The sequence below is a fragment of the Girardinichthys multiradiatus genome, chromosome 8 (assembly GCF_021462225.1).
Source record: "Girardinichthys multiradiatus isolate DD_20200921_A chromosome 8, DD_fGirMul_XY1, whole genome shotgun sequence".
In the NCBI taxonomy this organism is placed as follows: Eukaryota; Metazoa; Chordata; class Actinopteri; order Cyprinodontiformes; family Goodeidae; genus Girardinichthys; species Girardinichthys multiradiatus.
In genome coordinates, this window is record NC_061801.1 from 28,146,139 (window position 1) to 28,161,905 (window position 15,767).

Sequence of the window (15,767 nt, forward strand, 5' to 3'; positions counted from 1 at the left end):
TTTCCAGATCTTTATACTTAGAGAGCTTTTCTATCACTTTCATAGAGGTGTATTTTTCTGATGGTATTGCCACATCAATTAGCATGCAAACCTTGTCTTTCTTCTTCTAGATGATGGTGTCTGGTTTGTTGGCTTGGGTCATTTGTAGTTATTAAATACATAGCCAGTCCAATTTTGAAGGTCAGTTCCAGTTGGACCTCTTCCTCCTGTTGTACTTGGAAAATACAGCCTGTCAACATCTGCTTTGGGGTTGTGTATATTTACCATTGTTAGCATCTTTCTTATTTTAGTATCTATTCTCTTGATGTCATTTAAGTTACAGTTAAAGATGTTGAAATTGTATGTCACTAGTGGTATGGCTACGATGTTAACTGCATTAAATTTGTTGGTAGCATTTAGTTCACTGTGCAATATCATTCTTACTCTTCAGTAGTATTCCTTCTTGAATATTTCTTTCATTGCTGAGTGTTTGACTCCATCACCTACAGTGATTCCTAGTTATTTATATGTGGCTTCTTGGTCTAGTTCCTTGAAGGTGGTGTTGACGTCTAGGTGTATGTCATTGGTCTTGGTTAGCCTTTTATTAGTATTGTAATTATTATTAGTCGCCATACTGTAATGATAAATGTGTTTTATTGTCATTTTCATCATTACAAAATGATGGACTGTAGATAAAATCTAGTCTAAACAGTTTTTGATGCTCAAAAAGCACTGCGTTGCTCCCTCTGTTCTCTGTTTCTGTTCATTACAGCACATTTCAGCGTGTGTGTGTGTGTGTGAGACGGGGAGGAATGGGAGGGGTGGTGGGCTTTAACCTATCTGACCGATTACATAACATCCTAAATAAATTCACTATGTACAAATAGATATAATACCTCAAGCAGTGACTAATGAATGCCACCAGTGTCCCCCATGCTTCTCTTCTCCTGTTTGTGGGAATAATGCTGATATCGCCAAAACCTACAATCCTCTCACTGGATTCTGGATCAATGAAAGAGAGAGAGGGCAGAGAGGGGTGTCTGCGTGTGTATTTTCAGCCACAGCTGTTGAGCTACCCCACGTACGTGCTCAAACCCGGAGAGACACGCAGAAAGCAGAGAGAAGGAGGAGACCATCCGTCTCTTCGCTCTGCAGAGGCGTGTGTAAAACCCATCAGCTCCCGGATTTGCCTCCAACTTTTCTTTTTTTTTAGTTTAGTTTTTTTTTCCCCGCACGTTTATTTCTTCCTTGTCGCATTCCTTCGAGCGTTTGGGATGACCACTTTTCCCGCCTGCGTCGTTTCCATGTCAGCATGGGAACTGCCGTGTCCAAAAGGAAGAATCTGAGAAACGATGCGATTTCTTCCGTGGCAGCAAAAGTTAGGTAAGTGACCCTCGGAGGTGTCCATCTGTAATTGATTTTGATTGCACCTCTCGGGGAGCTTTTGTTCTTGGCGTGTGAGGCCAAGCTTGCAGGTATGACAGTTTGGAAATTTGATGAATGACCACTGCGCTTACCGGGGGTACAGTCAGCCCGCCTTGCAATGCGCTGAGTGGCGCTTTGTCCCGTCTGTAGCCCTGGGGCGTGCGGCTGGTCTGACAAGTGCTTTAAATCCCTCCTCAGTGTAATAAGAACACGTAGATGCCTGCCTATACTATGCTGAAGCTGCGCATTAACCAGTCTGAATGGGAAGGCAGAGGATGCTTGCCTTTCCACGTTGTTCTGAATGAGGCATCATTGTATAATCAAAGTCACACAGAGGCAAAGGGGGGACGCGCAGTAACCCTTATGCATTTTCGCTTAGAAAATACCTAAATACTAATGGAGGCTGCCGTTCACATCATCCAATACAATCAACTGTCAATTAATCAACCCACCTCCCCCAATCGATGCTGTATTCGCTGATCACCTTTCTCTGTCAGTTACCTGAGTCAGGCACAGAGAGGGGCTGCAGAGGTTGTAAATTTACAAAAACAGAGTGGATGGATGAGTCCAATCCTTTTAAAGGCGTCAATGCCTCTTTTTTTTTTTTTTAAATAGGAGACGCAAATATTTTTTCATTATGCAGAAAGTACCTCCAACACCAGACAGAGGAAGGGTCTACATCTCTACTGGCTACATCCATCCCGCGCTGTGCTCCATTCAGTGCTGCTGTGAGTTGGAGCTGCAAAGCACGTGTGGCTGTGTGTTCATGTATGACAGACGGGATAGCCTCGATCCTGTCTATAAAATCAAGCATGCGTGCACCAGACGGGGGAGTTTATAACAGGATCGATGTGTTTATAATTCCGTCGATGAATGACCTTCAGTTGTGCAGAGCCCAACATCCACAGATGTGGGCTGCTGTGATATTACGTCATTCCCTCTGTGTCTGTGTCACGTAGCAAAACCCCAGATTTGGTTCTATCTATGCGCCCTCAGTGCACCGTGTTGTGTCTGTGCGCCACTTTCACGTATTCAGCTAACAAGTTGCTCTTATTGAGCAGATTTTGAGCTGGAAAGCAGACGAGACTTTTGCACAAATTTCAGTGTATTTTATTCAGATTTTATGTGATAGTGCAGCATAACTAAGTAATGCATAACTGTGAAGTGGACATGAAAGGACAGATGGTTTTCCGAATGTGTAGAAATTCTAATTTGAAAAGTTTGATGTGCATTTGTATTCAACCCCACCCCCTTTCCTCTGTTACCCCTAAATCAAACCCAGGAAGACAAATTGCCTTCAAAAGTCACTTAATTACTAAGTAGAGTCCACATGTCTTTAAAAACAGCTGTTCTTTGAAGGCCACAGAGGTTTGCTGAGGAACAAGAGTGATCAAACAGCATCATAAAGACACCCCAGACAGTTTAGGGATGAAGTTCTAGAGAATTGTAAACCAAGGTTAGGTTATAAAACAATATCCCAAACTAAAATCTTTTTGGCCTACACAGAAAACACCATGTGTGTTAGAAAATTAACACTGCACATCAACTTGAACATGTCATCCCCACTTTGTAACATGGTGGTGGTTGCATAGTGCATTGTGCTGGTCAGAGTTCTTAGGAAAATGGTTGAAGTTAAATACAGGGTAAAAATTGTTGCAGAGAAAGAGATTCACCTTCCTGCAGGACAGTGGCTCTAAACATAAAGCCAGAGCCAGCATGAAATGGTTTAGATTCATGTGTTGCAATGACCTATTCAAAGTTAAGACCAGATCACATTAACCAAGGCTTAAAAAATGATGCTCAGATGCTTTCAATCAAATCTGACTGAGTTTGAGCTATTTTACAACAAAGAACGTGCAAATATTTCAGTCTCTAGCTGTGCAATGCTTGTAGAGCCATGCCCAAAAGACCTGCATTTGTATCAGAAAGTGGTTGTATGTAATGTAAGACTAACATGTACAGCACAATGTATTTGCTTTTGTTTATAAAACATACAAAACAACTATTAATCCTACTGCTGCTAAAACAATATAATGTATTGATTACTATAGTTGCTTTTATCTATATTATTTACTTATTACCTATTATTGTTATTTTGATTTTTGATATGTAGAGTTAAAAAATTTCTGAATAAATGCACATTTTCCATTCTCAGTATTTTAAAGGTTGATTTTATAAAACTTGCCCTTGATTTGTTTTTTTCTGTTGTTTTTTAAAATAATCAATTCTCTCTATTGCAAGATATATTGAATATGAAATTTGTACATGCAGTATGAATACTTTCTACTTTACTTATTGACTCCAATAATTGCCACATCGTTTTGACTGTTATCCTCAAATATTTTTATGTTTTTTTTAGGAACCCCTGATAATTCTAAGCATGTACTTCAAAAATGAAGGGACACTTTTAATAAAGGCCATTTTTCTCTTACCAAGCAAAATGCATGGTATTAAAACAGCTGAGCACCACAAAAATTGAAATAAAAATGGGATGAATGTGGTTCAAAATATATTTTGGCCCTTTCTTTGTGTGTAAATTCTAGTTATTAAAGGTCTAAGGGTAAAAAGTGTAACTGAATTTTGTTTTTGAAAGATAATAAATTATATTTTTTGTGTTTTTCCTTTAAAAAAATCAGGTGTTCACATCACAAAAATATGTAAAAACATAAAGCAGGAAAAAACAATAGAAACTTTGTATCTATCTGTTTAGAGCTGAAGTAGTTGAAAACATCTGATTTAAAAAAAATTTTTAAATGTAAAGTTTTTACCACATGGAGGAAGCGTTATGGGCCTAAGGGTAAAATGTTTGGTTTTGTAATAAATAATCATAGATCCAAAACTAATTATGCATCAAAATCAGAGTTGCTATTAATTACTAGGCTGGTCAAAGCACTTTGTGTTTTTACCATAGCCAAATAGGGGTTCTCTTGACAAAAAGTGCATAAAAATATAATTAAGTTATAACATGTTAAGGTCTAAAATAGATGAAAAGATCTCATGTGTTCAAAGCGAAAAAATATATCTATTTAACATTTTTATTACTGGGGCCGTTTTTGGCCCTAAGGGTAAAAATGTGACTTAATTTTAAAGGTGTCTCAATGATTTTTTTTTTTCATAAAGACGAAAAAGAGAGATAAGAGTAATAATTGTATCTATTGGCACTTTATATTTAGTTGAAGGATGCGGTTTAATTGTTCATTCTATTTTTTACTCACAAGTTAAAATTTCCAGGTTTCAAGTTGAAAAAGCTAACAGAAAAAATCCAAGAAGACAGAAAGTGGTATTTTCTAAGTGGGAATGGTGGCTATTTTTCACCAACTACAAAATCCAATATGGCTACCATGTACTGTATTTAAAATGTAGCAATGGCTTCAAAAATACACTTTTTATTTATACCTCTGATGGTTTGTATATCAATAAATGGGACACAGGTTTTCACACACACATCATACTACACAGCCTCTGTTAGCAAACATGTTCTTTTAGTGTTTGAATAAATAACCTGCAATTGCTAACCATAGTTAGTTTTAGTCTGACCACAGCAATTGGCAAGCCTAAATGATTTTCCAGCTGACCACCAGAACATGGTTAAGTTGGGTTTGATACCAGTCCCACATTCCCTATGTAGACATGGTAAGTAGAAATAAGTAGTCACCAACATGTTCTTGGTTCATTGTTGTTCTGTTCAGTTCAAAGTGGCATGTTCTCAAAATATTCCCCACTGCACTTCTGATTTAAGTAGTTTTTGCTTAAATCAAAGATTGATGTGCTTTAACAGCTGCTTGTTCTTAGCATCACAGTTAATTAGCTTTATACTAACCTTGCAAATGGTTAACAACCAAATTTCTTCTGAGCACCGCAAAAGGCCACCAATGGTACTATTGTGATGGTCTGAGAACTATGGGTGTAGATAAATATTTTATATCAAAGTTTTTTTTATATCATGTGAAAGTCAACAACTGATAGAATCTGGCTTATCTTCTAAGCAAATATGACTATCTGTCAATTCTTGATACTGTGGTTCAAAGAGTTTTTTAATTGGTCTTAAAATAGTGCTTCCAGGCTTTCTGAACATCCATCCATCCATTTTCTGTACCCGCTTCTTCTATACTGGATCACAGGGGAGCTGGTGCCTACCAGTTACCCTATCAGTCACGTTTTTGGACTGTGGGAGGAAGTACCCGGAGAGAACTCATGCATGCACAGGGAGAACATGCATACACCATTCAGAAAGATCCCCAGCTGGGATTCAAATCCAGGACCTTCTTGCTGCAAGGCAACAGTACTACCAACTGCTCCACCATGCAATTAGGTTTTGAAAAGCTGGTTTTATTTATTGGCTTATTAACCATGCCAGCATACTGTTCAGTGTGTGCCTAAAAATGAGGAAAGTGGAGAAGTGGAGCTGAAAAGAAGACATTCCAGACTTAGAAAGCTGTTTGTAGTTGAATGGTGTCTATAAATCATGTGGGTGGGTGAAATAAGCTTCCTCAGTGAAGCTGCTGCAGAGCTCAGCCTTAAAGATAAGCAGAGGAGGTTATCTCCTGATGGTAGAGATGTTTGATAATGACAAAAAAAATTGTATAAAAATATTTTTTCCAAGTTTTGTGATAAAGACAATTTGACGATAAACCACTCTGCGGTTTTCTTATGTCGACTGTCATCTCAGTGGTTCATTCAGGCATAGCTCAGTAATTTCAACAGTTAGTCCAGAAAGTAGCAAGCCTACAATCATTAAACCTGTAGTTAGGTAGTCCGTAGGTTAGCTTGGTGGAAGGTGAAACTGGTTAGTTACAAGCGAACAGACTACAAAGTTGTCAGGAAGTTTGTCTGGCTCTCTTCCTTTGGACATACATAAACAATAGCTTAAAGAATACTGACTGAATAGCATGCTATACCTATACCATGGAATAAACATGTGCATTAGTGAATCTTCTGCATTTGAGGGAATAACTGAATAATGCCAGCTGCCACATCCTTCAAATAAGCTTTCAATATTACTGAAAACCATATAAGAGATAATACTACACCTTTTAATCAAAGTTTTTGACAGGTGACCTTTTCACCTTGAGGGAGGTCATGGGGTCATGGGGGGTGGGATGGGGGAACAGGTGTGTGTAACAGGTGGGTGTAACCAAGGGCGTAACAGTGCATGTTGATCGGATGTTGTCATTAGGGGTGATACCTTATTTGAGCCAATTAAAATACAGGGGTGTATTTAAGGGTGTTATGGGTAAGGCCTTAAATGAACCAATTAAAACACAGGGGTGTGTATGATATAAATTGAAGAAGACAAATATGGTATTATCAGAAACTGTATGGCATCAGCACTAATTAAAATAAAGGGGTGTGTTTGTAATCCTCGTTAAACCTTGAATAACCCAATGAAAACAATGGGGGGTGCTTTAGTGTTTGTTTCAAATACTGGCATAAAACTCCACACTGTACATGCAGCATTCGTTGGAAAAGAACATCCGTTCAGCAATGGTTAGAGTTAAGAGAGTTAATCGTCAAGCGGAGGAGAAATGCAACGCGTGCCAAGATGATGAACAAGCAACTGCATCATCTATATCATCTACTACCTCATCAGAGATACCTATCAGAATTCCCGTCATAACATACTCTACCGATAATGATGATCAAACTTCAGCAACCACGGCTGAAATTCAGACCTTGGGTCAGCAAAGAGGTACGTCAGTTCTGTGGGAAACCCCAGTGACAGTCTACCAGCATTCATCCCGTGAATTGGATTCTCCTAAGAAATCAACATACTACCTTTGCAAGGTAAAAAGGCCCCCGTTGGACACTCTGCAGGAAGAATGGTCTTTGGAGCCATATGGCCTGAGTGGTAACTGGGGGTATATTTTCCTGTATGAAATAGGAGAGCTCTGTATCAATTGGATGAAGACGAGGTATTTAATGGATCATTGGCTGTGTGTACTCTCACCCACAATGACTGGGCTGTGTTAAGGCTTGCAATCCCGCACCTTAGTGATAGCCCTGAAACAGTATCAATGCAGGAGAGGGGGGATGAAGATGAAAGCTCTCCTTGACCTGCAAAACAGCTGAGAATGTTTCATATTCCATCCGATGTTGAAATAGCTGAGAGAGAACCTCTTTTTAGTGCAGTGTGGGGGTCAAAAACCACAGCAAAGGGTCGCTGGTCTTTTCGGGCAAGCAGACGCAAGAACAACCGGACGAACCCCTCAGATCTGTTTGTGCTGGAGGCGTTCAATCAGGACTGTGGCATATTCAAGACAATGCTGGATCTTCCGTTTGAAGCTTGGGCAGAGAAGATGATTGAAATTGGACAGCGTCTTTCCAACCTTTTCCACAACTCACGCTGTTGGATTAATGTCATGTCAGTGAAAATACGTTGATGTTCCCTGTTTTACATCTAAACCACAACCTCTTCTGAGGACCCGCCCCCCTTCCTATGATATATATTTGGGGGGATAACATTAAGCCCACAGACACTGAGAACCGAATCCTGAGAATGAGTGAGGCGTACGATAAAACACCATACAGGGGTCTCTACACCCACCAAGCAGAGATCCACTTCTCTCCTGAGCACGATGAAACCTTCAACATTGGACCATATCATCTGCCTTCTCAGGACCTCTTCTCACCATCCACCTCAACGTCCTCGTTCTCTAAAACCCACTTCAGTCCTGCATCACTTATAGGATACAACATGAAACTGTATCAGCCGCCTTCTCCAGACCTCTACTCACCATCGCCGCTATTCATGGCTGAGTCTGTATATGCAGATATCCAGCCTGAAGACAAGAAGGTGGTCGTAGAGGACGAGGTAACTACTCACCCTGTCCCAAAACCCCTCCACAAACCCTGGACCCAATGCCGGCCCCTTAGCCTTCAGCGGAGGATGAGAGTAACCAGGGGGACAAAATTGACGGCTGGATCCCAGCAACCCTCATCAATGCGGTGAAAACAGCAATACTTCATTTATTCAACATAACCTGTTTGAACTATCTCAGAGAAACCTGTTACGGGTGCATAACGAACCACCCCAGCCAGCGTCAGCACCAATGCCTGGAGGTATTGGGGGAGGATTATTACCAAGTCAACTTTCAACGCATTGTGCGACGACTCGTAACCTCCAAACGCGTTCCTGCTATTCAGAATCTGAATAGAAAACGATTGCAGAGACGGTTTTATATGAACTGGAATCGGTACAAGGCATCCACAGTGCAATAGCTGACATGTATGATCGCATGGCCAAAGATAAATACCTCAACTACAATTTAACTCTATTTCAGAGTGCTACGGACTGACAAACTGATCTCACATGTTTGATGACTTGTTGTATCATTTTAGTTTTCCAGTACTTGAATGAAGCTGCATTATCTGATTTTTCTTCTTTTTTTACTATTAAATACAATTAAAGTGGGAAAAGAATAACTTTTCCAGAAAGTGTTGTTTAAAAGATTGCAGTGTTTGAATTAATCTGTATTTGATTGTGTTTTTCTTTTTTTACAATTAAATACAAAAAATAAAAAAAGGGATAAATCTACTCTCCGGTGTGTTTTTTCTTATTGTTTAACAAGTAATCATCAGAGTGAGCATAAGGCAGAGATGGCAGGAAGACGCTTGATGAAGAAAGTATATTACAACCCTTCAAATCCGGGAAGTTTAGGGGGTATAAAAAGGTTGAGGAGGGCTATGCAAGATGAAACGGTAAACAAGGTTGCGGTTGAAAAAGTTAAAGATTTTTTTTATCAGGAGACGATACCTATAATCTACATAAACCTGCAGGAATAAAGTTCCCGAGAAACAGAGTTTTTGTCACCAGACCATTGAAGCAGTTCCAGGCTGATCTCTGTGACATGCAAGCTCTGGCCAAGGAAAATGATGGTTATAATTATTTATAAACCGTCATTGACATCTTTTCAAAAAGAGCCGCTGAGGTGGTAAAGGCATTTGAATCAGTTTTTAAAGAAAGTCAGATCCCCAGATGCCCTATGGAAGTGACCTCAGAAAATGCCTTTCAAGTGTTTCAGAATCTGTATGATGTCAAGTCCAACAGATATTGCAAGGACTCAGTGACAACGTTTAAACAAGGGGATCTTGTCAGAATATCCAAGGTACGTGGAGTGTTTGACAAAAAATACAAACAGAGTTTTACGGATGAAGTGTTTATAGTGTATGATTGGATACCCCGATCTCCTCCTGTATACAAACTCAAAGATTTGGACAGGGAACCCATCCAGGGTTCCTTTTACGCAGAGGAACTTCAAAAAGTAAAAATATTTAACGACAAAATGTATCAAGTGGAAAAAATATTAAAACGACGCAGTCAAGGGTGTCAAACAGGTTTTTGTAAGCTGGAAAAAGTGGCCTGAGAAATTCAACAGTTGGATCAGGTTTGATGAACTTCGAGACGTATAAAAAGGTTTGCACTAAACCTCACAGTTGACACAGCATCATGAACTGTCAGGTAGAGGATGATGGCTTTTACATTACCCTTCCCTCTAATGCTAGCAAGGAAGTGTTTAAAAATAATACCAGTTCAAATTTCCGTGTAAATTTAGCTCAACATATTGATTTAAAAGGCCAATGGCTGGTTGCATTAGCAGAGATTTCATACATGGCATAATTTACCGGATATTGAAGCCTACTTTGAATGGAGGAAGGTTGGTGATGTGGAGATCCATACGCAAAGGATTAGAGGAGGCTACTCTAACAACGTTATTCAACTCGAGACAGATATGGACATGTTTTTCAAAAAAATAAACTCAGATATCTGCATGAAATTCAGCAGAGTTCAAAAGAGATTTGCATTTCAAGCAAGCGGTCAGTAGGAAATACGCTTCTTCATCACTCTAGCTTATATGCTGGGTGTGAAACCAGGGGAATGGATTCATGTATCTGAACCAAAACTGGCTCCTTTTCTGGCAGATATGAAGGCTGGTTTCTATCACCTATAATGTTACAGCGACATGGTCAGCCCGCAAATAGTAGGCGACGCTTTTGTGTCTTTACTGTCAAAGTACAAGGCAAATTCAGTGATATGGTTACTCTGATGTTTAACCACGCCCACTACCTTCCAGTTTCCAGAAGACATATTGAAAATATCCATATAGAAATTAAATCGGACCAAAACGTTCCTGTAAATTTCGTCTATGGAAAGACCGTCATAAGACTACACTTCAGACCGGTGATATCACAACGTAGCCTGAGATAAATTTTATTTGTATAAACTATTCCAGAGATGTATATAACATCTAAGACCGATTGGTTATCATTCATTTTCACCATGATCCTTCAACACTGTGCACAAAGCAGGCAAGAGAGAACATGGCACAGCTAAGTCTGAGACGTGATCCTAATCGCTTTGTACATTACTATGTAAGTCAATCAGGCGGTAATCTGCCAGGATTTTATGGGGCCCCGGTCATGTACGGACGAGGAATTGGGTCATTATTTTCAAAATTATTTCGCTTCGTATCCCCTCTGGTTAAAAAAGGATTTGCTATTGCAAATCCCCATCTGAAAACAGCGGCATCAAATATAGCTTCTGATGTCATAGGTAGGGCCGTGAGTAAAATGAGTGGTTCTACACACACCGTAGGTCAAGAAGGTTAAGGAATTATGGTTTTATCCAAAAGACCCAGAACAAGACCCCCTGGTGATCGTTTAAGGACGGTTAAAAAACAAGGACAAGCACGAAAAAGGAGATCAGTTGGAGCTGACAAACGAAGAGGACGGAAGTCTTCCGCAAGTTTTGATATATTTAAATAATGGCTCTTTTACATAACAAATCTTGAGAGAGTGCACGCTGGCAGAGCTGGACTTATTTTCTGCCCCGATGACACAGTTATCGATCGAAGATAAAATTTACACCGAGATCCAGCCTTCATCAGCAATCACCAATGGAGGCCCGATCGAGTTTTTCATTCCAGGAGACGGAGAAAAGTATCTGGATCTCAACGATACTCTGTTGCATCTCAGAGTAAAAATTACTAACGAGGATGGAACCAACCTGCCGGATGATGCACCTGTCGGGCTCATCAACTACCCGTTAAACACCATATTTAGTCAGTGTGATGTCACTCTCGGAGATCAATTGATTTCACAATCCAGTGGTACCCATCCGTATAGAGCCATGATTGAGACATTGTTAAACCTTTTTGAGAATTTCTTTAAAAAGCCAGTTTAGCTCGGGTCTTTTTTATAAAGATACAGCCGGGGCTCGTTACAACCAACGGCCCTAACCAAGGTCTTAACAGCAGAGCAGGCTTTATGAAATTCCAGGGAGGTGCATCTCCTAGGCCCCCTGCATGCAGACATATTTTTCTGCGAGAGACTTCTTTTAAAATCCGTTGACCTCAAAATTAAACTTACAAGAGCCAATGACGCCTTTTGGCTCATGGCAGCAAGAGACTCCACTTTCAAACTTAGGATATTACGAGCCTCTCTTTTCATCAAAAAAATGTCTGTCTCTACAGCCGTTCGATTGGGGCACGCTTCAGCTTTAATGAAAGCAAATGCTCTCTATCCACTTTCACATGTGAATGTAAAAACATATTCCATCCCTGAAAATTCAAAGGTGTGCACCCAAGAGAATCTTTTCTTAGGCGTCTTTCCCACGTATGTCGTGATTGCATTACTGGATCATGACGCTTTTACAGGAACACGCGATCTCAATCCGTTTGACTTTAATCATTTCGATATGGAATATTTAGCCTTGTGTAAGGATGGTAGACAAATTCCTGCTAAGGTCTTCCAAACCAATTTTAACCAAGGTAATTCAGTGAGAGAGTATTACAACTTGTTTATGGCTGCAGGACAACATCTAAAAGATCTTCCGCTGAGTAAAATACGTCAAGAATTTAATCAAGGATACTCTCTATTCGCATTTAACCTTAACCCAGGAGAGGACGCAGATGCTCTATCTCCAGTTGCCAGCGGAAATTTAAGATTGGAAATGCGATTCAGACAACCGCTTCTTATCACTCTATTTTAGAGATTGATTCAAAGAGGCGTGTGCTGGTGGATTATTAGTAATCTAATCAGACATGAATAATCATGAAATTGAGAACCTGCTGCATTATCTGCTGGGAGATTTGTTTTGCGGCGTGTGGGCGTGCGATCAGCTACCGCAGCTCACACATACATTCCCAGGACTGGCCTACTTTATCGTGAACACACATCCATCGCACATGCCTGGAGAGCATTAGCTAGCTCTGACTTTGGATGAGAATGGTCAAGCCAGCTGTTGTGACTCTTAAGGATTTCCTCCAGATTTCTATTTCTACCCGTCAAGTATCATAACATTTTTAGAAGACAGATCCTCAAAAATATGGTATCATAATAATCAGCTTCAAAACACTCTGTCCACTGTGTGCGGTCACCATTGTATTTTTTATCTATGTCATAGAGCGTGCGGATTATCACTGCAGCAAGTGTTGTCAAAATACACCGGAGATGTGATTAAGAATGATTTAATGGTATCTAACTTTGTGAAAAAATATCAGAAATGTGTCAGGAATCAAATTGTATATTTTTCACTCACTGAACATGCTCTTTGGAGATGTTTCTGGATTGTTATGGAATTTAATTTGTCATATTTTTTCATTTGTTTTTCTTCTGAAGTTGTCTAATGACATCATATGTCAGTGTGTGAAGTAGAGAACGATGCTAGACTTGAAAATATAATCAATAAAGATTTTATTGGATAAAAGAAATAGGCTACATGTTTCATTTTCTTATAATGGTTTATGGTGAAAATGTAATCCATTGGGGAGGTAGTGTCGTCCTACGAAGAGACTTTTTTGGCTTCCCATCTGCATTTTTTGGCTCTTCCAGCTTGGATCTCGACCAATGGGGAGAAAGAGTTATCTTCCTTTTTCTTCTCTGCTTAACGCTGGGAGGTGCTTCAGCAGTTTCAATAGATGATCCCACTTCCTCTGTTTTGTTTTATATACAAATTCACCTTGCAAAGTCCAACTCCCTCTTCTTTTGGATAATTTCTTCAAAATATACTCAGCATTTTTACGGTTATGCTTAGGCAGGCTTTTCAGTACATCCATTACAACCTGATCCGAAGGAGCCTGGTCCTGCCCAGGGCCTTGTTTTTCTTGAGACTGCTCATGCTCAGGAGCCTCGTTCGATGTGTCACGCTGCAGCATCAAACTCACCCTCTGTTCTTCTTTCACACCTTGCTTGAGTAGAGTCAGATACCTCTGCAAAAGTGCTTCATATTTCTTGATTTTTTCATAAGAAGTCAAACCGGGCTCATTTAATATCACTCTCATGTCTGCATCCAAATTCTCCTCCGCCGTCTGTCTGATGGACGTCTCGGACTGGGTCAGACGCTTGAATTGATGAGGGGAAATGAGAAACATCTTCTGCGATGTTCTGAGAGATGTTAAGTCATGATGATTCCCCCCACTAGATCCCCAATCAAGGGGGCAAGAGCTGTTAGGATGGGGAGAATAAAACCACCTCCTTGACTTTTGAGAGCCAGCTGTCTACGTTTTACACTGGTTCTTTTATCAGCCAACAGTCTGATCATTTTTCTCTGCTTCTTCAATTGTCGGTGTTGAGAGGGCGATAGTTCAATGTTACCTTTTAAAATATTCAGAGCAATCTCACACAGAGCCTGAAGAAAGTCGGGTGAGCTGTACTCGAGAATATCTTTACGTTTCTGAGGAGTGGCTTAGTACAGAGCCCTGAATAATGGGACATTCCTTTTTATATGCGCAGACATGATGACTTACTTTGTTCTGGGCACGTACACAGCAGGCCACTGGTGAGGAAGTATGCCCGTTCTCATTCTGAAATGTTCTGGGCAGGTGGGTGTAAAGTCGATGATTAAATATCCATGACCGTCTCTCGTCACATCTTCAAAACTCTCCAGGAAGAGACCCTTTTAAGAAGGGAACATTTGTCAGGCTAGTATATTCAGCTGCAGTTTATCTCTCGCGTTCTTAAACAGCACCATATAATTACTGTTGAGGCTAATGGTGCGACTGTACTTTCCCTGATGAAATACATGCTGAGTCCACATCATGACGCTCATATTACAATGGTGACGAAACTGGATAAAGACCTTCATCACGTTTTCCTCATCTGAGGCTTGGGCAATAACGTCATCTAATATAATCAGATGATTATATTAGATGATCAGGAGGAAACAGGTTTTCATCTTCAAAAGAATGAGGCAATCCTTCCACAAATGTAATATTTTTATTCATCTTCTGCAATTCAGCATACATGGGCTGAAAAGATGTGTAAATCCATACAATATTTTCAGGAGCAACATCCATGATATGATTACAGTTTGCAAAACACTTTACAAAAAAAGTTTTCCCGCAGCCGCTGGGTCCTACAATCAAACATGAGAATGGTGCTCTAAATCTAGGATCAAAATCAGTCTCCTGTAAATCCATGAAATGTGACATTTTTTTTTCTCTTCTTCGTCTTCTTAAGCTCTAATAACCAAAAGACAGGGTTGTCCCGTCAGAAAAAAGACGTCTCTTATCATAGACCAACCGAAACTTTTAAAAAAATGTTTGCGTTTCTTAGGCGGAATCTCTTTTTATCCCTCCTGATGAAGTGCTGAGGAATTTCAATGACACCCTCACTAGATCCTGCTAAGTAGCCCTCAACCAGCCCTTTGATGCTGTCAAAATTGTCCCTCTCGCTGCATCCATGCGTCTGGGCAATTCCCTTGAGACGCATCACTACCTTTTTATGGTTTTTGGTTTGGTATGCATAACTCTTGGGTCCTGTCGATGCAAACCCCAAAATGCTGTCTCCCCCTAGCTCATCTGTAAGATCCCCCAGATAATTCCCCAGGTCCAAAGGAGTTTCACTACTTTTTGTCACATAAATCAAACTGTCTGTGTCAATATAAATCAATCTGTCCTGCAATTGCTCCATGCTGTTGAGAGGTTTTAAATGTGCATAAGCGGTGGTGAATGCTGCAACAAACACATTGTTTACCTTGTTTGGAGGAGAGATGACTCGCTTGCTGTAGTTCCATTGAACTACACACATTTCAGGGTTAAAGAAATGAAAGTAGTTAACCCTATATTTACTCGAGAACATGAAGCTGAAAAACCCATCAGGGTTAGTGATGACTGTGGTCTGAGACAGATCACTTCTTTGTGCAAATGTCCCCCAAAAACTGTTTAAACACAGTTTTGCCACCTGCCTTTTGGCAGGGTTCACCTCGATTTTCTCAGGGTCTATTTGGATACCCTGATGGAGTTTATAGTCTCTTACATACTTTGACTTGCTCTCCTGATCCACTGCTTCAGTCAGGTAGCCTGAAGCCTCCTGCTTACCCTTCAGGAAGGTGTTGATATACCCTTTGAAAAATGTGCTACTTCTCT

General features: G+C 40.1%; 1 protein-coding gene across 4 annotated transcripts in view; it reads left to right on the forward strand.

Annotated features, from left to right (window-relative positions):
* The first annotated feature begins 924 nt into the window (after positions 1–924).
* The window catches only part of nsmfa (NMDA receptor synaptonuclear signaling and neuronal migration factor a), a 78,681-nt gene continuing 63,838 nt past the window's right edge, over positions 925–15,767 (forward strand). For 3 of the 4 annotated variants that reach the window (XM_047373425.1, XM_047373426.1, XM_047373428.1), the window contains exon 1: positions 925–1,362. In XM_047373425.1, the coding sequence (XP_047229381.1) occupies positions 1,292–1,362 (71 nt within the window). In that variant the 5' untranslated portion in view covers positions 925–1,291. The remainder of the gene's footprint in view (positions 1,363–15,767) is intronic. The other variant, XM_047373427.1, reaches the window with a different exon arrangement.